Source organism: Ranitomeya variabilis, chromosome 3 (genome assembly GCF_051348905.1).
Source record: "Ranitomeya variabilis isolate aRanVar5 chromosome 3, aRanVar5.hap1, whole genome shotgun sequence".
Taxonomy (NCBI): Eukaryota; Metazoa; Chordata; class Amphibia; order Anura; family Dendrobatidae; genus Ranitomeya; species Ranitomeya variabilis.
The window spans coordinates 549720482-549746075 of record NC_135234.1 but is presented as its reverse complement, the minus strand read 5'-3'; the positions used below and the strand labels follow the sequence as shown (position 1 = coordinate 549746075).

At 43.3% G+C, this 25594-nt stretch overlaps 1 protein-coding gene across 3 annotated transcripts in view; it reads right to left on the bottom strand.

Moving 5' to 3' along the window:
* The window catches only part of ABCC4 (ATP binding cassette subfamily C member 4 (PEL blood group)), a 376997-nt gene that overhangs the window by 257927 nt on the left and 93476 nt on the right, over positions 1 to 25594 (bottom strand). For all 3 annotated transcript variants that reach the window (XM_077297155.1, XM_077297157.1, XM_077297156.1), the window contains exons 10-12: positions 15433 to 15522; positions 12730 to 12921; positions 9899 to 9993 (exon numbers count right to left, since the gene is read on the bottom strand). In XM_077297155.1, coding sequence (XP_077153270.1) covers positions 9899 to 9993; positions 12730 to 12921; positions 15433 to 15522 — 377 coding nt within the window. The remainder of the gene's footprint in view (positions 1 to 9898; positions 9994 to 12729; positions 12922 to 15432; positions 15523 to 25594) is intronic.

Genomic DNA, 25594 nt, shown 5'->3' with positions numbered 1-25594 from the left:
TTATAGAAATCCGCAGTGGTAAAAACCGCAGAAAATCAGCACAAAATCCGCATTAATTCAGCATCAAAACCGCACAAAATCTGCACGTGCGGTTTCAGCCAGGAGATGCGGATTCTCTGCAGAAAATTCTGCACCCCAATCCGCAACGTGTGCACACAGCCTAAAGGATTTATCATTTCAATTAAAGGACTTTATTCTTGCTGTGTCTTTATTTACCATATAACTATAGTATTAATAATGGAGGGGTGTCTTATAAACGCCTCTCTATTACTAAGCCATGGGCTTGATGTCACCCGACAATACAAAGGTGACATCAACCCCACAAATGTGAAACCCACTTGCCACCGCTACAGGGCAAGTGGGAAGAGCCGGGCAAAGAGCCAGAATTGGCGTATCTAATAGATGTGTCTTTTCTGGGCAGTTGCAGGCCGCTATGTTTAGGCTGGGGGGGTCAATATCCATGGCCCCTTACCAGTCTGAGAAAACCACCCACAGCTGAGAGCTTTAGCAAGACTGGTTGTTAAAAATGGGGGGGCAACACCACACCGTTTTTTTTTTAAATTTATTTAAATACCATATATACTCGAGTATAAGCCGACCCGAGTATAAGCCAAGATGCCTAATTTTGCCACAAAAAACTTGGAAAACTTAATGACTCGAGTATAAGCCTAGGGTGGAAAATGCAGCAGCTACTGGTAAATGTCAAAAATAAAAATAGGTACCAATAAAATAAAAATTAATTGAGACATTAGTAGGTTAAGTGTTTTTGAATAACCATATTGAATCAGGAGCCCCATATAATGCTCCATACAGTTCATGATGGGCCCCATATAAAGCTCCATACAAAATAGGCCCCATATAATGCTCCATACAGTTTATAATGGGCCCCATAAGATGCTCCATAGAGACATTTGCACCATATAATGATGCACAAATGCTGATTATGGCCCCATAAGATGCTCCATAGAGATATTTGCCCCCATATAATGCTGCACATGGCCCCATAAGATGCTCCATAGAAATATTTGCCCCATATAACGCTGCACATGGCCCCATAAGATGCTCCATAGAGATATTTGCCCCCATATAATGCTGCACATGGCCCCATAAGATGCTCCATAGAGATATTTGCCCAATATGCTGCGATAAAAAATAAATAAATCACATACTCACCTCTCGTCGCTCAGGCCCCTAGCACTTGCTATATTCACCTGTGTCCGCTGTGTCTTCCCCGTCCTCTGCACTGACTGTTCAGGCAGAAGGCGGCGCGCACAGTAATTGTGTCATCGCGCCCTCTGACCTGAGCGTCACTGCAGAGGATGCGGAAGACGGAGCGGCGCCGACGGTGGAACATGGGACAGGTGAATATGCCCCAGTAATACTCACCTGCTCCTGGCGCGGTCCCTGCAGGTCCCTGGTTCTCCAGGCACTGACCGCTTCTTCCTGTATTGAGCGGTCACATGGTACTGCTCATTACAGTAATGAATATGCGGCTCCACCTCTATGGGAGAGGAGTCAGGTCTATATTCATTACTGTAATGAGCGGTACCATGTGACCGCTCAATACAGGAAGATGCTCTCAGCGCCCGGAGAACCAGAGACCTGCAGGGACTGCGCCAAGAGCAGGTGAATATAATTAGACAGCTGCCACTCCCCCTTCCCTGCCGACCCCTGGGAATGACTCGAGTATAAACCGAGAGGGGCAATTTCAGCCTAAAAAAATGGGCTGAAATTCTCGGCTTTTACTCGAGTATATACGGTAATTAACCCCTTCACGACCTTGCCCTTTTCCATTTTTGCGTTCTCGTTTTTCGCTCCCCTCCTTCCCAGAGCCATAACTTTTTTTATTTTTCCATCAATATGGCCATGTGAGGGCTTGTTTTTTGCAGGACAAGCTGTACTTTTCAACGACATCATTGGTTTTAGCATGGCGTGTACTAAAAAACGGGGAAAAAAATTCCAAGTGCGGTGAAATTGCAAAAAAAGTGCAATACCACACTTGTTTTTTGTTTGGCTTTTTTGCTAGGTTCAGTAAATGCTAAAACTGACATTCCATTTTGATTCTCCAGGTCATTACGAGTTCATAGACACCAAACATGTCTAGGTTACGTTTTATCTAAGTGGTAAAAAAAAAATCCAAACTTCGCTAAAAAAAAAAAGTTGCGCAATTTTCCAATACACGTAGCGTCTCCATTTTTCGTGATCTGGGGTCGGGTGAGGGCTTATTTTTTGCGTGCCGAGCTGGCGTTTTTAATGATACCATTTTGGTGCAGATACGTTCTTTTGATCACCCGTTATTACATTTTAATGCAATGTCGCGGTGAACAAAAAAAACATAATTCTGGCGTTTAAATTTTTTTTCCTCGCCACGCCGTTTAGCGATCAGGATAATCCTTTTTTATTGATAGATCGGGCGATTCTGAACGCGGCGATACCAAATATGTGTAGTTTTGATTTTTTTTTTTGTTTTATTTGGAATGGGGCGAAAGGGGGTGATTTAAACTTTTATATATATTTTTTTTTTTTTACAACTTTTTTTTTTTTTTTTTTTCTTTACTTTTGCCATGCTTCAATAGCCTCCATGGGAGGTTAGAAGCTGGCACAACTCAATCAGCACAGCTACATAGCAGCGATCATCAGATGGCTGCTATGTAGCTGAATTGCAGACCTGTTATGAGCGCCGACCACAGGGTGGCACTCACAGCAGGCCGGCATCAGTAACCATAGAGGTCTCAAGAACATCTATGGTTACTATCCTGTAGCATCGCTGACCCCCGATCATGTGACGGGGGTTGGCGATGCGATCATTTCCAGCCGTGCGGCCGGAAGCGCCTGTTAAATGCCGCTATCAGCGTTTGACAGCGGCATTTAACTGGTTAATAGCGACGGGTGAATCGCGATTTCACCCGCCGCTATTGCGGGCACATGTCAGCTGTTCAAACCCACGCCATTTTTTTCATTTATTTAGTGCACAGGTGGCGGCTAATCAATACCTCCATCAGCCACTCCTGCTATCACTGTTATTAGCAGCAGCAGGGGTAGGCTGATGGGAGTAATAGTCCCATCAGCCACTGCCTGCTGTCTCATCACCTAGGCCTCTTTCACACTTCCGTCTTTCAGCTTCCATCACAATCCATCGATTTTTGAGAATGCAGGATCCTGCAAAAAAATTTGCAGGATCCTGCATTTTCCCATAGACTTGTATTAGCAAATAGATTGTGACGGATGGCCATCCGCTTCATCTGTCTTTCACTGGATCCTGCTTAAAAAAAACGGTCCGTCAGGCAGAGAAAACGTTCAGAGGAACATTTTTTCTGCACGTCGGAAAATCGGTCAGCGACGCATCCTGCGCGGCCCATCACTGCCTACAATAGTAGCCTATGGGCGCAGGATGCGTCGCTGCCTGTGAAAAGCAGGAATCCAGCGACGGGTCCCGTCTTTTCAAAGAGAGCATGAGTGGAAGAATTTCGCGTCAGGGAAATTCTCTCTTGCTCGTTCTCTTTCTCTTTTTACTATTGATGCTGCCTATGCAGCATCAATAGTAACAAGATATGATGTTAAAAATAATTAGAAAAAAATTAAAAAAATCGCAGTATTCTCACCTACCGGAGTCCCGCGCAGCTAGCGTTCATAATAATATATATTGCGAAATCTCACGAGAAGTCACGGTCTCGCAAGGACGCGACTTCTCGCGAGATTTCGCAATGTAGTAGTAGGAACACTCGCTGCGCGGGAACGCCGGTAGGTGAGAATACTGCGATTTTTTATTTTTTAACCTGGTTTGTGTTGGGTATGCGTTTTCGCAGTGGAAAACCGCTGCGAAGACGCATACACAACAGGTGCACATAGGCTCGACGGGTCCGTCAGAAAGACGGGCCCAGTGCACACGTTTTCCACAATCTGCACAGGATCCGTCATTTCAACGTCTTGATGGATCCTGTGCAGATTTGGAAGACGGAAGTGTGAAAGTAGCCTAAAATGTAACTCATCATTCTTCCCTGCTTGCGCAGATTGCCGGCAGAGCAGGGAAGAATGATGAGAGCAGTGTTCAGCACCAGGTGAGGGGGAACAGCGCTTACTGTAACGCTTCTTCCTCAGCACCGATATGTGTCACACAGATGACATCCATGTGTGTTATGTGTATGCACGCATGCGGGACATTTTGTAGCCCGTGCTGACATTAAAAAACGGACTTGTCAGTGTATTTTGCGCACGGACACACAGTCTGTGGAAACACACTAACATGTGCACAGACCTATTCACTTGAATAGGCAAATAGCGCTCCCCGTTCCTCCTGAGTCTCTCCGTATGGCTAAGATAGTCCTGTACAGCCACATAAGGGGTATTGCCACATTCAACAGAAATTGTGGGACAAATTGTGGTGCCATTTTTACCCACTTTGTGTGTGACAATGTAAAATCTTTGACTAAAACAAAATTTTGGTAGTAAAAATGTAGTTATTTTGGCTTCACTTCCCAATGGTATAAAATTCTGTAACACACCCATGGTGTCAAGATGATCACTGCACCCCTACATTAATTCATTGAGAGGTGTAGATCATAAAATGGGGTCAGTTATGGGGGGGTTCTGCTATTCTGGCACCTCATGGGCTCTCCCAGTGGGTTATGGCACATGCAAACCATAAGGCTATGTGCACACGTTCAGGATTTCTTGCAGAAATTTCCTGAGTAAAACCGGACATTTTCTGCAAGAAATCCGCATGCGTTTGAGTATTTTTCTCGCGTTTTTAATATAGTGGGAAATCCGCAAAATTTATGAACATGCTGCGTTTTTTACCGCGATGCGTTTTTTTCGCGGAAAAAACCGCATGTGCACAAAAATTGCGGAATGCATTCTAAATGATGGGATGCATAATGTATGCATTTTTTTCGCCTTTTTATAGCGGAAAAAACGCGGAAAAAAATGCGAAAAATCTGCTATGTGTGCACACAGCCCAACAGTAAAATCTGGCGCTCCTTGCCTTCTGAGCTTTTCACTGTGCCTGAAAAACATTTCTCGATTACATGTAGGTTATTGGCACACTCAGGCAAAAAAGACCTCAGTTTGTTGTAAAAAATAAATTCCTATTAGCCCTTAGAAAATTTTAAAACTTGGGGCTAAAAACATTTTAGTGGTAGAAATGTAACTTATTCTTTCTTCACCGCTCAGTGGTATAAAATTCTGTGAGGCACGTGGTGTTAATATGATCACTGAACCCCTAGATGAATTCATTGGGGGGTGTAGTTTGTAAAATGAGTTGACATATAGGGAGTTTCTGCTGTTCTGGCACCTCAGGGGCTCTGCCAATATGACACGGCACCCTCAAACCATTCCAGCAAAGTCTGAACTCCAATATGCCTCTTCCCTTCTGAGCTTTGCACCGTGCCTCAAAAGTAGTATTCGACCACATGTAGGGAATAAGCGTGCTCAGGAGAAATTGCACAACAACTTTTGGGATCCAATCTCTCCTGTTACCCTTGGTAAAATAAAAAATTGGGGGCAAAAGATCATTTTTGTGAAAAAAAATATCATTTTTTTCACGGCTCTACGTTATAAACTTCTGTGAAGCACTTGGGGGTTCAAAGTGCTCACCACATATCTAGATAAGTTCCTTAGCGGGTCTACTTTCCAAAATGGTGTCACTTGTGGGGAGTTTCCACTGTTTAGGCACATCAGGGGCTCTGCAAATGCGACATGGCGTCATATCTCAATTCCAGCCAATTTTGTGTAGAAAGTCAAGCTGCGCTCCTGAGCTTTGCCATGCGCCCAAACAGTGGTTTACTCCCACATATGGGGTATCAGCGTACTCAAGAAAAACTGCACAACAACATTTGGGGTCCAATTTCTCCTGTTACCTTTGGTAAAATAAAAAATATTGGATCTGGAGTAAATGTTTTGTGAAAAAAAATTAAATGTTCATTTTTTTTTTTTTTTTTATTATTTTTTTTAAACATTCCAAAAATTCCTGTGAAGCACCTGAGGAGTTGAATGTGGTTTTGAGCATTTTGAGGGGTGCAGTTTTTAGAATGGTGTCTCTTTTGGGTATTTTCTATCATACAGACCCCTCAAAATGACTTCAAATGTGAGGTGGTCCCTATAAAAAAATGGTGTTGTAAAAATGAGAAATCGCTGCTAAACTTTTAACCCTTATAACTCCTTAATAAAAAAAAATGTGGGTTCCAAAATTGTACTGATGTAAAGTAGACATGTGGGAAATGTTACTTATTAAGTACTAGATCGTAGCCCGATTCTAACGCATCGGGTATTCTAGAATATGTATGTAGTTTATTTATGAATATTTTAGAATAATACATTGAATACACAGGATTCGGCCGGCCGCGACCAATTAGCGAAGCGTGGTTCAAATCCCGCGCCAATTCAAAGCCAGACTGCGCCTGTCGTTGATTGTTCGCAGCCAGCCATGTAGTACACTGCACAGCCCACGCAGTACACTGCACAGCCCACGCAGTACACTGCACAGCCCACGCAGTACACTGCACAGCCCACGCAGTACACTGCACAGCCCACGCAGTACACTGCACAGCCCACGCAGTACACTGCACAGCCCACGCAGTACACTGCACAGCCCACGCAGTACACTGCACAGCCCACGCAGTACACTGCACAGCCCACGCAGTACATTGCACAGCCCACGCAGTACATTGCACAGCCCACGCAGTACATTGCACAGCCCACGTATGATATTGCACAGCCCACGTATGATATTGCACAGCCCACGTATGATATTGCACAGCCCACGTATGATATTGCACAGCCCACGTATGATATTGCACAGCCCACGTATGATATTGCACAGCCCACAAAGTATATAGCACAGCCCACGTAGTGTATAGCACAGCCCACGTAGTGTATAGCACAGCCCACGCAGTGTATAGCACAGCCCACGCAGTGTATAGCACAGCCCACGCAGTGTATAGCACAGCCCACGCAGTGTATAGCACAGCCCACGCAGTGTATAGCACAGCCCATGCAGTGTATAGCAATGTGGGCATCATATCCCTGTTAAAAAAAAGAATTAAAATACAAAATAGTTATATACTCACCTTCCGTTGGTCCAGGATCCAGGCGAAGCGGTTACCGATGCTCCTCGCGCGCTCCGGTCCCAAGAGTGCATTGCGGTCTCGCGAGATGATGATGATGTAGCGGTCTCGCGAGACCGCAATGCATGGAGCAGTCACCGGAGCGTTGCGAGGAGCGGGAAAGGCCGGTTCTGGATCCGAGGGGCCGAAGGACGGAGAGTATATAATGATTTTTTATTTTTTATTATTATTTTTAACATTAGATCTTTTAATTATTGATGCTGCATAGGCAGCATCAATAGTAAAAAGTTGGTCACACAGGGTTAATAGCAGCGGTAACGAAGTGCATTACACCGCGGCATAACGCGGTCCGCTAACGCTGCCGTTAACCCTGTGTGAGCGCTGACTCTAGGGGAGTAAGGAGCGGCCATTTTGCCGCCGGACTATGCCCGTCGCTGATTGGTCGTGGCCGTTTTGCCGCGACCAATCAGCGACTTGGATTTCCATGACAGACAGAGGCCGCAACCAATGAATATCCGTGACAGACAGAAAGAAGGACAGAAAGACGGAAGTGACCCTTAGACAATTATATAGTAGATTTTGTGTGACACATCGCTGTGATTTAAGGGCATGAAAATTCAAAGTTGGAAAATTGCAAAATTTTTGCCAAATTTCTGTTTTTTTCACAAATAACCGTAAGTCATATCAAAGAAATTTTACCACCAACGTGAAGTTCAATATGTCACGAAAAAAATGTCAGAATCAGTTGGATCAATTGAAGCTTTCCAGAGTTATTACCTCATAAAGGGACAGTGGTCAGAATTGTAAAAATTAGCTTGGTCATTAACATGCAAAGCACCCTCGGGGCTAAAGGGGTTAAAAAAAAAACAAAAAAAAAAAAACAAGCCCTCATCTTCTCTTTAATATATAATTACCTTGTAATGTCTTCACATCCTGTTCTGTACAGATGTGTCCGGATCCCAGAATTCCAAGCGGCAGAAGTTAATCGACCGCCATATTGGGACACCCAAGTGATGGGTGTCTCAATATGGAAACTGCTGGTGGTACCAGCATCTTGTGCGGTACCACCAGCGGAACACTGTCGCACCACACACACACTGTATATGCCGTACGCGCCGTACGCACCACACACACACACACACACACACACACACACACACACACACACACACACACACCCCCTCTGTATATGCCGTACACACCACACCCCACACACACTGTATACACCGTACGCAGCCTCTTGCATGGTACCACCAGCGGAACCCCATCGCGAACACGCCGCCACAGGGATCAGCCGAATGATTCACTGACCGAAGCCATCTTTGTACAGGAGGAGTACATGCACAGTTTTTAGGTGACCTCCGCTATCTGTCTGCACAAAGATGGAGACAGTCTGATTTACTGTACCTGCGTGAATTCCGAATCATTTCCCTGTTCCCGGTGGCAGATGCGCGACGTGTCTACAGGCAGAGGAAGACGGTCACATTAAGGCTGTGTGCACACGTTGCTGATTTTTTGCGTTTTTTCGCGATAAAAACGCTATAAAACCGCAAAAAAACAGCATACAATATGCATCCCATCATTTAGAATGAATTCCGCAATTTTTGTGCACATGATGCGTTTTTCTCCGTGAAAAAAAAACGCATCGCGGTAAAAAACGCAGCATGTTCATTAATTTTGCGTTTTTTTGCGGATTTCCCACTTTATAATGCATTGGGAAATGTCCGGAAAAAAAGCATCAAAAACGCGGCAAAAACGCATGCAGATTTCTTGCAGAAAATTTCAGGTTTTTCTCTTTCTGCAAGAAATCCTGAACGTGTGCACATAGCCTAAAGGGGTTTTCCCACGAACGACAGTTCATTTTAAAAATTGTCTGTGTCTGACAGTGTTCGGAGCATACCACATCTCCTGGGCGGGGGAAGGAAGCAAAAGACAATAATGACATTACAGCAGGGGATCACAGAGGATTCATTTTGTCAGGTAAAATATTTCACTATTTTTAAACAATATTTTACCTCACAAAATCTATCCTCTGCGATCTCCTCCTGTAATGTCAGTATTGTCTTTTGTTTCCTCCCCTGCCCAGGAGCTGTGGTATGTTCGGTACACGGTCAGACACAGACAATTTTTAAAATGAACTTTCGTTCGTGGGAAAACCCATTTAAAAAGCAAATATCAACGCCAACATGGCTCCTCCTAAAAAGTATGCCAATGACAGTGAAAGGAAAGCTGCAAAGGCAGAACATCGACGACAACAATGGGCAAATGAGACTCTTAAAGAGCAACAGCATCGCTGGGACAAAAACAATGCATATAAGTGTAGGCTGCAAAGCCTGCCCCCATCGTGACATTATCGCCCTCCCTCATTATCGGCCTCCATGTAGTACAGCTATAATGATGGAAAAATAAAAACATTTTGGAAGACGAGGAGGAAAAATTAACATAAAAAGCAATAAAGAAAAAAAAATTAAAACAGCCCTGTCAGAAAAGGGTTAACCTGATATTGACTGGTTCAGACAAAGATAGTCTGATGTGTGTGGGGCCCAGGGACATTATTATTATTAAAAAAAAAACACACATACAATTGTGAAACTTGTTACAAAATCTATTAATTAAAATGTACTTTGCCTGTGGGACAACCCATTTAATGTGAATGGAACAGAAGCTTATCATATTGGTAGATGTCTGAAGAAAGGAAAGCAACCAAATGCTCCTTGTAAAGTTGGTCTACTTTTGCTGACACAGGAATGACAGATTTCCTTTACACTTGTTGTTCATATCTCTAGATAATAAAAAAAGCTACAAAAGTCTCCATGAAAGTGTTTCTGCATTCTTACCTTGCCAAGTTAACACGAGCCTTTTGTCCTCCACTTAATGTAACACCGCGATCTCCAATCATCGTCATGTCCCCATCCTCTAATTGCAGCAGGTCCTGCCAATGACAGAATAATATTGTAACAACAATTCACTATTCTGCACTTAGGAAAACAATCCCTTGTATGTGGAGCCCCATAGTTCATAGATAAGAGGTCTGGAGTACATTGGTAAACGCATTTTATTTCTAATCTCCCAGGTGCTCTTTCCGCCATGTTCTGTATGGGCATCATGGCTGGCACTAGTCACTGATTCTACAGATGCAAAGAAGCAATGTTGTCCACACTGTATGCGGCAGAGGACCTGATAAGGCAGACGTCACAGAAAATTTTCTATTGTTGAAATGTATTTAGGATGGGTAGCACGGTGGCTCAGTGGTTAGCACTGCAGCCTTGCAGCGCTGGAGTCTTAGGTTCAAAACCCACCAAGGACAACATCTGCAAGGAGTTTGTATGTTCTCCCCGTGTTTGGGTGGGTTTCCTCCGTGTTCTCCGGTTTCCTCCCACATTCCAAAGACATACTGATAGGGATTCTAGATTGTGAGCCCCAATGGGGACAGTGCCAATAATGTATGTAAAGCGCTGTGGAATTAATGGCGTTAACTGAGTAAAATAAATCAAAAATAAAATATATTCTTAAGACGAAGTTCTAATAAGTATAGGTTTAACCCCTTTCTGCCAGCTGACGGAATAGTACGTCAGCTGGCAGATCTCCTGCTTTGAGGTGGGCTCCGGCGGTGAACCCACCTCAAAGCCGCGACATGTCAGCTGTTTTGTACAGCTGACATGTGCGCGCAATGAGCGCGAGCGGAATCGCGATCCGCCCGCACCCATTAACTAGTTAAATGCCGCCGTCAAGCGCTGACAGCGGCATTTAACTAGCGCTCCCGGCCACCCTGTGGTCGGCGCTCAAAGTACACCTGGATTTCTGCTACATAGAGGTGATCTGTACTTCACCTCTATGTAGCAGAGCCGATCGAGTTGTGCATGCTTCTAGCCTCCTATGGAGGCTATTGAAGCATGCCAAAATAATTTTTAAAAAAAGTGTTTATAAATATATAAAAAATATATAAAAGTTCAAATCACCCCCCTTTCGCCCCAATCAAAATAAAACAATAAAAAAAAAAAAAATCAAACATACACATATTTGGTATCGCCGAGTTCAGAATAACCCGATCTATCAATAAAAACAAAGGATTAACTTGACCGCTAAATGGCGTAGCGAGAAAAAAAATCAAAACGCCAAAAATTACGTTTTTTTGGTCGCCGCGACATTGCATTAAAATGCAATAACGGGCGATCAAAAGAACGTATCTGCACCAAAATGGTATCATTAAAAACACCAGCTTGGCATGCTAAAAATAAGCCCTCACCTGACCCCCAGATCACAAAACTGGGAGACGCTACGGGTATCGGAAAATCGCGCTCTTTTTTTTTTTTTTTTTTTTTTTTTGTAAGCAAACTTTGGAATTTTTTTTCACCACTTAGATAAAAAATAACCTAGACATGTTAGGTGTCTGTGAACTCGTAATGACCTGGAGAATCATAATTGCAGATTAGTTTTGGCATTTAGTGAACCTAGAAAAAAAGCCAAACAAAAAACAAGTGTGAGATTGCACTTTTTTTGCAATTTCATCACACTTGGAATTTTTTTCCCATTTTCCATTACACGGCATGGTAAAACCAATGGTATCGTTCAAAAGTACATCTCATCCCGCAAAAAATAAGCCCTCACATGGCCATATTGACGGAAAAATAAAAAAGTTATGGCTCTGGGAAGGAGGGGAGCGAAAAACGAAAAAACGGAAAAAGCTCCGGGGGTGAAGGGGTTACTGTGGTATTGTAAAAGATTTTAGAAATGGGCATCAGCTCAAGGAGAATCCGATGAAAATGCAATGTTCCAAAACTTTCAAGGATATGAGTACATTGATTTTTTGGAAAAGTCCATTATAGGGGGTCCACTCCAAAATACGCCCATAAAAATCACTTGAAAAATGCTTGAAAGACTCTTCATATTCATTTCTATTATAAAATGACTTGTTGGTTGTATGTTCAGTCTTTTGAGCGGTTTTTTTCTGCTTCAGGTTTAGAAAAACACCAGGTGGGAGAACTGAAAATGCAAGTCACTTCAGAGAAGAGTTTCCAGATGGAAAATCCTTCAGACTAGCACTGTCCAATCAGAAGGCTGCAGAAAAAAAAAACGCTTCAAGAAAAAGCCCTCCTAAAATCCTAAACTGTGTGAAAAAACTCTTCAAAACTGGTTCAGGAAACAAAAAATACCTCCAAAAACTCCTCAAATCAGAAAAATTCCAATAAAAAAAAGTAAAGTCACAAAGTACTGACATCTGTGGTTACCATTCAGCACAAATCTGCAGCCAGGAGTCACTTTATGTGACTGCAGACTTGCGAATCCTCACATCGCATCGCGTGCACTGCGCTGTGACACTTCTGGTGCCAGTATTGGGAGCATGACTGCAAGTGTGTGATATGCATCATTGTGGTCACATGCCGACTAGATGAGCATGACCGCCCTCAATGCAAGTGTACTGAGCAAAGCCGTTCACAGTCTAGCCGGAATGTGACCAGAAGTATGTAAGTCACATACCTGTGCATATATGACCGACAGCTCGCGGCGTCACAGAATCATCACACCGCACACGACGTGAGGATTCTCATGTCTACACTCACACAGAGACTTGTAGCCTAAGGTCGGACAGCCCCTTTAAGCTGCACTTACACTGAAAGGGAATCGCGAAAGTGTTCATAAAAATGCACGTCTGCACATAATGACTTACCTTCTTCAGAGCGCAGACCCTCAAGACTCTTTCATATTTCTCTTGGTTGTATTCTTTCCCAAATAATATGTTACTTCGGACAGTGCCAGAAAACACCCATGGCTGCTGCGACACGTACGCAATTCTTCCTCTGATGTCCACAAAACCTTTCCCTTTTGGCAGTTCCCCCAGTACGGCACTCAGAAGGGATGACTGAGAGCAGGAAAACAACATATAGAATGGTCTTCTAATGGTTTCAGCATTTTACAAACACTGTGGGGGAATATATCAGGGGGATGTTTAATGTCCGCTTTGCTTGTGACTGCATTGCCTTTAACCGTGTCAAAGTTGTCAAAGGTGTACACTAGTGATGAGCGAGTATACTCGTTACTCGAGATTTCTCGCGCACGCTCGGGTGTCCTCCGAGTATTTGTTAGTGCTCGGAGATTTAGTTTTCCTCACCTCAGCTGAATGATTTACATCTGTTAGCCAGCTTGATTACATGTGGGGATTCCCTAGCAACCAGGCAACCCCCACATGTACTTATGCTGGCTAACAGATGTAAATCATTCAGCTGCGGCGATGAAAACTAACTCGGAGCACTAAAAAATACTCGGAGGACCCCCAAGTGTGCGCGAGAAATCTCGAGTAACGAGTATATTCGCTCATCACTAGTGTACACAATGTTTCAAAAATTTGGTAAAGTGAACTTGTCACCAGGTTTGGCCGATATGATATGCAGCCACCACCTTTCAGGGCTTATGTACAGCATTCTATAATACTGTATATCTGCCCCCAACCAGACCTGTAGAAAAAGTAGAAAAATAAACTTTTATTATACTCACCCGCAGGGCGGTCCGGTATGAGGGGTGTCGTTTGTTTTGGTCCGGCGTCTCCCATTATCTTATGATCGCTGTCCTCCTTCTTGATTCATGTGGATGACCTGTCCCTGCATTATCCACACAGACTCCTCAGCATCACACTCCGGCGCAGGCGTACTTCTCTGCCATGTGGAGCGCAGAGCAGAGTCCTGCAGTGCGCAGGTGCTGGGCCTCTCTGACCTTCCCCGGCGCCTGCGAGCTGCAGTACTTTGCTCTGCCCTCAACAGGGCAGGGAAGTACGCCTGCGCAGGAGCGCAATTTTAAGCAGACTGCATGCAGGGATGTGTCATCCACATGAATCAAGAAGGAGGACAGCGATCATAAGATGGGAGGCGCCGGACTAAGAAGAGCGACACCCCTTAGATAGGATAGGGATGGGAGGGCCATGCATATCAGGATAGGGATGAGGAGGCCATGTATACCTGGATTGGGGATATATAGAGATCTATCTATCTATCTATCTATCTATATGGATATATACAGTATATGGATATATAGAGATAGATAGATAGATAGATAGATAGATATCAATCTCGTAAAGACACAGCTGACCGCACCACCGCTTCCTGAAATAGCCGAGCCTGCTCACCTGCAGTGGAAGCCGACCGCCGGATCCCGGGTGCTATAGCCGAAGACACACGCTGAACATTCCAATGACGAAGAAAAAAGGCAGCACTCACCGATCCTCCGAGTCAGGTAACTTTATTAGCTTACAACAACATCTTCACGGCCGGGGGTGTTGAGAGTGTGCAAAGCCAGACGACGGCTGTTTCGCGCCTGTCGGGCGCTTCTACGGGTCACTGAGCCGGCGCGACCAATCAGCAAAGCGGGATTTAAATTCCACACCAATGTCGCCCAATCAGCGAAGCGGGATTTAAATCCCGTGCCAATGTCGCTGACTGGTCGCACCGGCTGGGCGCGAGCAATCAGCAAAGTGGGATTTAAATCCCGCGCCAATGTCGCTGATTGGTCGCGCCGGCTGGGCATAGGCAGCATCAATAGTAAAAAGTTGGTCACACAGGGTTAATATCAGCGTTAACTGAGTGCGTTACACCGCGGCATAACGCAGTCCGTTAATGCTGCCATTAACCCTGTGTGAGCGCTGACTGGAGGGGAGTATGGAGCGGGCACTGACTGCGGGGAGGAAGGAGCGGCCATTTTGTCACCGGGCTGTGCCCGTTGCTGATTGGTCGTGGCTGTTTTGCCACAACCAATCAGCGACTTGGGATTTCCGTTACAGACAGAGACAGACAGACAGAAGTGTCCCTTAGACAATTATATAGTAGATGATATTAGTACAGAATTGACCATATTTTTTGGCAAATTCTTTTTCTATTTTACTCCTCTAAAACCTAGGTGCATTTTATGGTCCGAAATACAGTAACTTCTAATATACATTGCAATAATTGTGAGCCCTCGCAGGCAGGGTTCTCTCTACTGCTGTACCAGTTGTGACTTGTATTGTTTAAGATTATTGTACTTGTTTTTATTATGTATACCCCTCCTCACATGTAAAGCGCCATGGAATAAATGGCGCTATAATAATAAATAATAATAAGAAGAAGAAATCGCTATGTTGGATTTCAGTCTAATTGTCCCTTTACCAGACACCAAAAAGAAGCCACAACACAGTGAGGTAAACTAAGCAGGTGATGGTGTCTTGAGAAAGACTGGAATGCTTTGGAACAATCAATGGTACAGTACACGTTCTCTTTCATCTCCAGTACACAGACTGACTGTGAATACAGCCTACACAAGAATCAGCATTTTCATTATACTGCAAAATCAGTTTTTGTTATTCAAGCGGCATAGGGGAAGGGGAAAAAAATGTAAAAATACTCACTTTTCCAGCCCCAACTGGTCCAATGACAGCCAGTAGCTCTCCTGGTCTCACAGTGCAGGAGATATTTTGGAGAGTAGGCATTGCCAGTGTCTGGGGAGAAATATTAAAAACTTTTTAGGGAAGCGGCTACAATTTCAACCAACTACCCACAAAGAATTACAGCCAATGATGACAGTCAAAGTACAGAAAAGTGTAAAATTAAAAAGTCCGCATGCGTCCTGCGTACCTAGCTTTAACATTGGGTATGCAGGCCATGCGAATGTATGCGGATACCTCCACATGCGTCGTTTTAACACTGCGCCGACCGCAACAAAATGCAACATGTTACGCTTGACGCAGTTCGGCGCAGCGTCAAAACGAGGCACGTGGAGGCATCCGCATACATTCGCATGGCCTGCATACAAAATGTTAAAGATAGGTATGCAGGAAGCATGCTGACGTAGGCGGAGCTGAATGGAAGAGGTGTGGCAGTGGGTGGGGCTTAACGGAGGAACTACGCAGCCCTCCACAGCTCTGCCCAACGCAACTGTGAAACCAGCCTTACTGCTATTGTGAACAGTTAAGCAAGTTGAGGTTGAAAACATATCTAAAATGGCTAAAGTTAAAGATCACACATTTCCTTTGTATTTTAGGCAAATACGGTCACTTTTAAAAATTACAAAAAGGAAGATAGGATGATGCAAAAGTTCAAAAGTTTGGGCAAACTTGGAGATTTATGAGCTCAGAGAACTTAGGCCAATTAAGGTCGGAAGCCTTGGTCAGTTAGGGTTATGGCTTGTTCACCATCATTGTTGGGAAAGGCCAGGTGAGGGCTTATTTTTTGCTTGTCGAGCTAACGTTTGTAATGATACCATGTTAGTGTGCATAGGATCTTTTGATCGCCAGTTACTGCATTTCAATGCAAAGTTGTGGAGACCAAAAAAAACGCACTTATGGAGTTTTGACTTTTTTCCTTTTTTCGCTATGCCGTTTACCAATCGGATATTTATTTTTTTTTTTTTTATAGATTCTGAAAGCAGCGATACCAAATATGTGCATTAAATTTTTTTTTTAATGGTTTTACTTTGAATGGAGCGAAAGGAGGATGATGTTAAATTTTTTTTTTTTTTTTTTGACTTTTCACTTGTTTCAATAGTCTCCATGGGACACTAGAAGCTGTGATAACTCAATCGCCTCTGCTACACACAGGCGATGATCAGACTGCCTGTGTGTAGCAGAAATGCTCACTTGCTATGAGCGCCGACTGCTTGGCACAGACCCCGGGTTGCAGACCCCGGGTTGTCATGCCAACCCACTGGCGATCATGTGACATGGGCACCGAAGGGCAGGATTAGTGACGAGCTTCCGGTAGTTTGACAGAACATTTAACTAACAACAACCGTGGGTGGATCTCGATTCCACCTGCGGCTGTTAGAGGCACATGTCAGCTGTTCAAAACAGGTGCCCATTTTCCTTTTTCTCATTCTTAAAGGGAACCTGTCACCCCGTTTTTTCAGTATGAGATAAAAATACTGTGAAATAGGGCCTGAGCTGTGCATTACAATAGTGTATTTTTTGTCCCCCGATTCCCCACCTGGTAACAATGCACACAGCCGTTTTGATCAGATTTTTTTTTTCAGGATGTAAAAAAACGCAGTCTGCTGCACATTTCATCCTTCCACTGATGAAAAACCTCCACTATTCTCTTCTTTGGAACATTGTCGTCTCTGGGAGAAGATCCTTTGCCAGGTGAAGAGAATGGGGCATCAGACTGCGCTGCTCGCCTGTCAGGATAATGTACCAGAGAAGTCCAAGTAGATGTAATAAAGAATAGACTTTATTTCTACGTGGTTCGTGGTGATCACACCACTTCCTCAGGACAGTCTATACACATACAGGGTCTTGTATTTATAGCAAAAGAAGGCACATGGAGACACCTTCTTTCAAAAAACACCACACCCAGTGGGCGGGGAATCCGACTTATACACATATTCAAACACATATGTACATCATAAACACACAAAACAATCATAAAATATAATTGAGTATAGAACTTAAAACCATTGCTCATACATGTAAAAATCTAAATACAAAAAAAGCACATTAAAAAGAGTAGTAAAGCAAACGAATAACTTTTGCAAGCTGGGGGAGTGCTAGCACCTACGGTGTTAATACGTAGCAGGGTCCTGACAAAGAATAAACGTATTAACACCGTAGGTGCTAGCACTCCCCCAGCTTGCAAAAGTTATTCGTTTGCTTTACTACTCTTTTTAATGTGCTTTTTTTGTATTTAGATTTTTACATGTATGAGCAATGCTTAAGTTCTATACTCAATTATATTTTATGATTGTTTTGTGTGTTTTATGATGTACATATGTGTTTGAATATGTGTATAAGTCGGATCCCCGCCCACTGGGTGTGGTGTTTTTTTGAAAGGAGGCGTCTCCATGTGCCTTCTTTTGCTATAAATACAAGACCCTGTATGTGTATGTGTATAGACTGTCCAGAGGAAGTGGTGTGATCACCACGAAACGCGTAGAAATAAAGTCTATTTTCTATTACATCTACTTGGACTTCTCTGGTACATTATCCTGACAGGCGAGCAGCGCAGTCGGATGCCCCATTCTCTTCACCTGGCAAAGGATCTTCACATCGGGGCTTGCAGCAGCCGCCAATGCTAAGTGCAGTGGTTGTGTCTTACACAACCATAATAGGTGAGTGAATTTATACTATCCCTCACAAATATTCCCTTTTTCTCGGATAAGACCCTATTTGCGCTCTATATTCCTTCTAGCTACCTTGTCTCTGGGAGATGGACGCATCTGATTGAATAAAAAAAGGATGTAAATGTGTGACAATGGTTTTATTTCCAGAAAATAAGTCACATGATCTCTTGAGACCACTACCTACAATGTCATTTAAAAAAAATTATGTTTTGTTTAAAAAAATAAAAAATAAATGCAGTTTGTGTTAAAATGCATCCATGTGCATCAGTTTTACTTTCACAATGCATCAGGATTTACAATATAAAAATGTGCAGCTCTTACAGAAAAACATGGTGTGAAACAGGCCTTAACCCCTTCAAGACCCTGCCCTTTTCCGCTTTTGCGTTCTCGTTTTTCACTCCCCTCCTTCCCAGAGCCATAACTTTTTTATTATTCCGTCAATATGGCCATGTGAGGGCTTTTTTTTTTTTGCGGGACAAGTTGTACTTTTGAACGACATCATTGGTTTTACCATGTCGTGTACTAGAAAACGGGAAAAAAATTCCAAGTGCGGTGAAATTGCAAAAAAAGTGCAATCCCACACTTGTTTTTGGTTTGGCTTTTTTGCTAGGTTTACTAAATGCTAAAACTGACCAGCCATTATTATTCTCTAGGTTATTACAAGTTCATAGACACCAAACATGTCTACGTTATTTTTTATTTACGTGGTAAAAAAAAAAAAAATCCAAACTTTGCTAAAAAAAAAAAAAAAAATGCGCAATTTTCCGATACCCATAGCGTCTCCATTTTTCTTGATCTCGGGTCGGGTGAGGGCTTATTTTTTGCGTGCCAAGCTGATGTTTTTGATGATACCATTTTGGTGCAGGTACGGTCTTTTGATCGCCCGTTATTGCATTTTAATGCAATGTCGCGGCGATCAAAAACGTAATTCTGGCGTTTCAAATTTTTTTCTCGCTACGCCATTCAGCGATCAGGTTAAATTTTTTTTCATTGATAGATCGGGCAATTCTGAACGCAGCAATACCAAATATGTGTAGGTTTGATTTTTTTTATGGTTTTATTTTGAACTAGCTGAAGAGCCCGGCGTTGCCTGGGCATAGTAAATATCTGTGGTTAGTTATAGCACCTCACTTCTCTTATTTTCCCATCACGCCTCTCATTTTCCCCATCACATCTTTCATTTTCCCCCTCACATCTCTCATTTTCTCCCTCACACCTCTCATTCCCCCCTAACACTTGTCATTTCGACCTCACATCTGTCATTTTCCGATCACTCCACTATTTTCCCTCACTCCTCTCATTTTGCACTCACACCTTTTCATTTTCACCTCACACCTCTCATTTTCACCTCAGTATATACATGTTTGTCATTTCCCTTATATATAGTATACACCTGTATGTCATCTCCTGTATATAGTATATACCTGTACGTCATCTCCCCTGTATATAGTATATACCTGCTGTGTGTCATGTCCCCTGTATATAGTATATACCTGTATGTCATCTCCTCCTATATATAGTATATACCTGTATGTAATCTCCTCCTGTATATAGTATATACCTGTGTGTCATCTCACCTATATATAGTATATATCTGTGTCATCTCCTCCTGTATATAGTATATACCTGTATGTCATCTCCTCCTATACATAGCATATACCTGTGTGTCATCTCCTCCTGTATATTGTATATACCTGTATGTCATCTCCTGCTGTATGTACTATGTACCTGTATGTCATCTCCTCCTGTATATAGTATATATCTGTGTGTCATCTCCTCCTGTATATAGTATATATCTGTATGTCATCTCCTCCTGTATTAGACCTCGTTCACACGTTATTTGGTCAGTATTTTTACCTCAGTATTTGTAAGCTAAATTGGCAGCCTGATAAATCCCCAGCCAACAGTAAGCCCACCCCCTGGCAGTATATATTAGCTCACACATACACATAATAGACTGGTCATGTGACTGACAGCTGCCGGATTCCTATATGGTACATTTGTTGCTCTTGTAGTTTGTCTGCTTATTAAACAGATTTTTATTTTTGAAGGATAATACCAGACTTGTGTGTGTTTTAGGGCGAGTTTCGTGTGTCAAGTTGTGTGTGTTGAGTTGCGTGTGGCGACATGCATGTAGCGACTTTTGTGACATGAGTTTTGTGTGGCGACATGCGTGTAGCAACTTTTTGTGTGTCGAGTTGCATGTGACAGGTTAGTGTAGCAAGTTGTGTGCAGCAAGTTTTGCGCATGGCGAGTTTTGCGCGTGGCGAGTTTTATGTGTGGTGCCTTTTGAGTATGTGCAAGTTTTGTGTGAGGCAACTTTTGCATGTGTTGCAACTTTTGTGCATGTGGCAATTTTTCCGCGTGTGCAAGTTTTGCGTGTGGCGAGTTTTCCATGAGGTGAGTTTTGCACATGTGGCGAGTTTTGCATGTGGACAGTTTTGCGCGTGGCGAGTTTTGAGCGGCGACTTTTGTGTTTCGACTTTTATGTGGTATAGAAGAATAGGAGACAAAAAAGCGCATATAGGGTCTTATCCTCAGGACTGCTCTTAAAGAATTATGAGAGAACTGCTCACCTGATGGTGCAAAGTAAAGGCGTGTAATTTGTCAGCTGCTGCAGATCCACAGGTCGGCGCTGCGACCTCTTAGAGACGTTATAATAGATGAATGTGGATAAAATCTGCGCTGCTGTGACAAATAATGAATCCAGATATAGTTGTAAGGTGTTCAGGTGGTTTATTCAACGCGTTTCGAAGCTCATGGCTTCTTCTTCAGGAAGTTTCCACACAAAGATAGCATATCTACGCGTTGAATAAACCACCTGAACACCTTACAACTATATCTGGATTCATTATTTGTCACAGCAGCGCAGATTTTATCCACATTCATCTATTATAACGACTTTTATGTGGTGAAATGTGCGCTGAGGGTGGTATATGTGTTCGAGCACGTGGTAGTGTGTGGCGCATTTTGTGTGTGTGTTCATATCCCCGTGGTGGTGTGGTGATTATCCCATGTCGGGGCCCCACCTTAGCAACTGTACAGTATATACTCTTTGGCGCCATCGCTCTCATTCTTTAAGTCCCCCTTGTTCACATCTGGCAGCTGTTAATTTGCCTCCAACACTTTTCCTTTCATTTTTTCCCCATTATGTAGATAGGGGCAAAATTGTTTGGTGAATTGGAAAGTGCGGGGTTAAAATTTCACCTCACAACATAGCTTTGACGCTCTCGGGGTCCAGACGTGTGACTGTGCAAAATTTTGTGCCTGTAGCTGCGACGGTTCAGATGCCAATCCCGGACATACACACACACGCACGCACACACATGCGTACACACAGCTTTATATATTAGATGGGGCGAAAGGGGGTGATTTAAACTTATATACGATATATATATATATATATATATTTTTTTTTTTTTAACTTTTGCCATGCTTCAATTGCCTCCATGGGAGGCTAGAAGCTGGCATAGCCCGATCGGCTCTGCTACATAGCAGCGATCATCAGATCGCTCCTATGTAGCTTAATTACAGGCTTGCTATGAGCGCCGACCACTGGGTGGCTCTCACAGCAAACCGGCATCAGTAACCATAGAGGTCTCAAGGAGACCTCTGATTACTATGCTGATGCATCGCTGACCCCCGATCATGTGACGGGGATCAGCGATGTGATCATTTCCAGTGGCGCGGCCGGAAGCGGTAGTTAAATGCCTCTGTCAGCGTTTGACAGCGGCATTTAACTAGTTAATAGTGGTGGGTGAATCGTGATTTCACCCGCCGCTATTGCGGGCAGATGTCAGCTGTACAAAACAGCTGACATGTCCCGGCTTTGGTGCGGGCTCACCGCCAGAGCCAACATCAAAGCAGGGGATCCGACCTCCACAGTAATAGTACGGCGGAGGTCGGTAAGGGGTTAAAGGACTTTAAAAAAACAAACAAAAAAAAAAAAAATCCTGTCTCCATAGTTGGTTTAAAAAAATTAAAAAAAAAAAAAAAAAAAATGTACTCACGCTCCCAGGTCCAGGGCTGGACTCTGATTGGCGACAGCGCTATTGATGTCACATCAGCGCTGCAGACAATAACAAACACATAAAGAAGCAGCAGAACTTCAGCACTTGACCCAGGGACAGCGGTTTTCAGAAACTGGTAAACCCCCTTTCACTGAGCATCTACCCTTCATTACATCTATATACTACAGCAATGTATATGGATACAGACAAATCTTTGGGCTCTGCGCCTAGGACACATTTTTGGTGCATTTCTGATGCTATAGATTTTCACTGCATTAACAACGCAGCTTCTTACAGTTCCAGCAAAGTGGATGGATATATAGAAACCTCATGCCCTGTGCTTCTTTCTTACTCAGTGCCAGTTGACAGGCAGTGCGCGTTTCAAATCCACATGTCAATTTCTCTTTTAATTGGATTCAGAAAATCCACAGGTAAAAAAAAAATATACATGCATTGTTGGTGCATGTCTGCTGTGGAAACGCATGAAAAACACATGTAATCCACAAAGGAATATAAAAAAAACAAACTTTTGTGAGTATCAAGAAGTATGAAAGACAAAAGCAACTTTATTTAAAATGTGACATACCAACATGAGACAAAAAAACTAATGTAAAAAAGCCTATTTTACCTAGTTAGGTGCAGAACATATGTGATAAAAACTCCACAAAAGTTCATTGTGGGAACGAAACCTAAAGGCTTTGTAAAGACTCAGATTATTTAATCATTGTAAACCAACTTTTTCACTTGAAAAGGATGCCAATGCAGCATTCAAACGCACGGTGGAATAAGGGAACCTTTAAGACTGCCGCTGCAAAAAACTCCTATTTCCAGCAGCGCAGCAACTGTTTTTAACGAGTTTTTATCCCTACTTGGAAAACTATCAGATGGAATCCTCCCTCAGGGACTGCAATTGGTATCTGAGGTCATTATAGGGGTTGCGTCCCAGGTGAGCACAACTGATGAATATTTTTATACCCTTCTCCATGAGGGTTTTACCCTATTTTGTGTGCTTGTTTCCCCCCCAACAGCACCTACAGGTGCTTCTCACTAAGGCTACTTTCACACTAGCGTCGTGCACTGCACGTCGCTATGCGTCGTTTAGTTGAAAAAACGCATCCTGCAAAAGTACTTGCAGGATGCGTTTTTTCTCCATTGACATGCATTAGCGACGCATTGCCACGCATTGCCACACGTCGCAACCGTCGTGCAACGGTTGCGTCGGATCGTCGCCACCAAAAAACGTTGCTTGTAAAGTTTTTTGGTGCGTCGTTCTCTGCCCCGCCTCCCCGCACCTCACAATGGGGCAGCGGATGCGTTGAAAAAAAAGCATCCGCTGCCTCCGTTGTGCCGCGCATTCACTGCTAGCGTCGGTACGTAGCAACGACGCAATTCGTCGTGCGTCGTCCGACGCTAGTGTGAAAGTAGCCTAAATTAGAATATCAAAAAGTTAATTTATTTCAGTTCTTCAATACAAAAACTGAACCTAATTATATAGAGTCATTACAAACAGAGTGATCCATTTCACATGTGTACTTCTGTTAATGTTGAGGATTATGGCTTACAGACAATGAAAACCCAAAAGTCATTATAAAGTATTCTAATTTACTGAGATAAAGCTTGAAAAATTATTTTAAAATCCAAAATGTTGGCCTACTGAAATGTATGTTCAGTAAATGCACTCAATACTTGGTCGGGCTCCATTTGCATCAATCATTGCTTCAATGTGCTGTGGCAGGGAGGCGATCAGCCTGTGGCACTGCTGAGGTGTTATGGAAGCCCAGGTTGCTTTGATAGCAGCCTTCAGCTTGTCTGCATTGTTGGGTCTGGTGTCTCATCTTCCTCTTGACAGTACCCCATAGATTCTCTATGGGGTTACGATTAGGCGAGTTTGCTGCCAATCAAGCAAGCATAGTGATACTGTTGTTTGTAAAGGTATTGGTACTTTTGGCGGTGTCCAGGTCCTGCGGGAGAATGAAATTTCCATCTCCAAAAAAGCGTGTCGGCAGAGGAAGCATGAAGTGCTCTAAAATTTCCTGGTAGACGGCTGCACTGACTTTGGTCTTGATAAAACACAGTGGACTTACACCAACATGGTCCCCCAAACCAAAACGGATTGTGGAAACTTCATACTAGACTTCCAGCAGCTTGGATTGTGTACCTCTGAACTCTTCCTCCAGACTCTGGGACCTTGATTTCCAAATGAAATTCAAAATTTACTTTCATCTGAAAACACCACCTTGGACCACGGAGCAACAATCCAGTTATTTTTCTCCTTGGCCCAGGTAAGACTTCTGACATTGTCTATTGGTCATGAGTGGCTTGACACAAGGAATGCGACACTTGTAGCCCATGTCCAGGATAATATTTAGAAAAAACGAGGCAGCACTCCTTCATTGCAGTGTTTAGACGTGCAGGATTTTAATCAACCCACTTGTCTGGGCGACGTTTCGGCTCAGACTGAGCCTTTCTCAAGCAATGGGTGTTACAATACGGTGCCAATTTATAGTAATCCCAACAATAATTACAGCCATAGAGAATATACATATCATACAGTGTGTTTTTTTTACATATTATACTCATAATTCTAAACCAATAACATAAGGTGCATCAGTGTAAAGTGCTTCGTGCTCCTGTAAAATGTTTTATAAAATTATCCCTTTGTTCAGATCACTTATTTGATATGCTAATTGATCATTCATCATAATATTTCACTTACATATATTTTGACTGTGGAGAACTCATGTACCGCATGACGGACGCCATTCACTTTGCTCAGCGTCTAATAGTAGTTACTGCGCATGTCCAAGCGCGTCATGAGGGTAGAGGATTGCCGACCAATCAAAAACCACGGGGTGTATATTACAATGCGCTCGTGCAAAGGTACATAGAGACGCCATACCACTGCAGTGCGCTTGCGCACAAGTGCATAGGCGTCCGTATATGCTTTATAAGGGCCTAGTTTAAAGAATGGAATTATATGTAAGGGTTATAATACCTTGTAGCTGTCTCATCTGTAACAGCTGACTTGGAGGGGTTAACTGGGGCATTTGGACGCTATGTGGCGCCCGGAGACAGCCTGAATAAGGTGCCGTCCGGGTTGTCAGGGTAGGTTTAAAATACCCACATAATGGTTGAACTGGAAATGTTTTTAAACATGTTTTTAAAGATGGCCCCTGTATAATGTTAATATACTTTCTCTAAAGTCGTACATAAGTTGATACGCAATATAGTGCAGGCGACTTAGTAGATTGCGGAGAAGGACTGATCTGTTCTAGGATCAGTGTGGCCATATATAAGTCCTGAAGTTGTGGCCAAGCAGCGCAAGTCTAGTATGTGTAAGCCACAACCAATATGGCGGTTTCGGACGCCTATGCACTTATGCGCAAGCGCACTGCAGCGGTATGGCGTCTCTATGCGCCTTTGCACGAGCACATTGTAATATACACC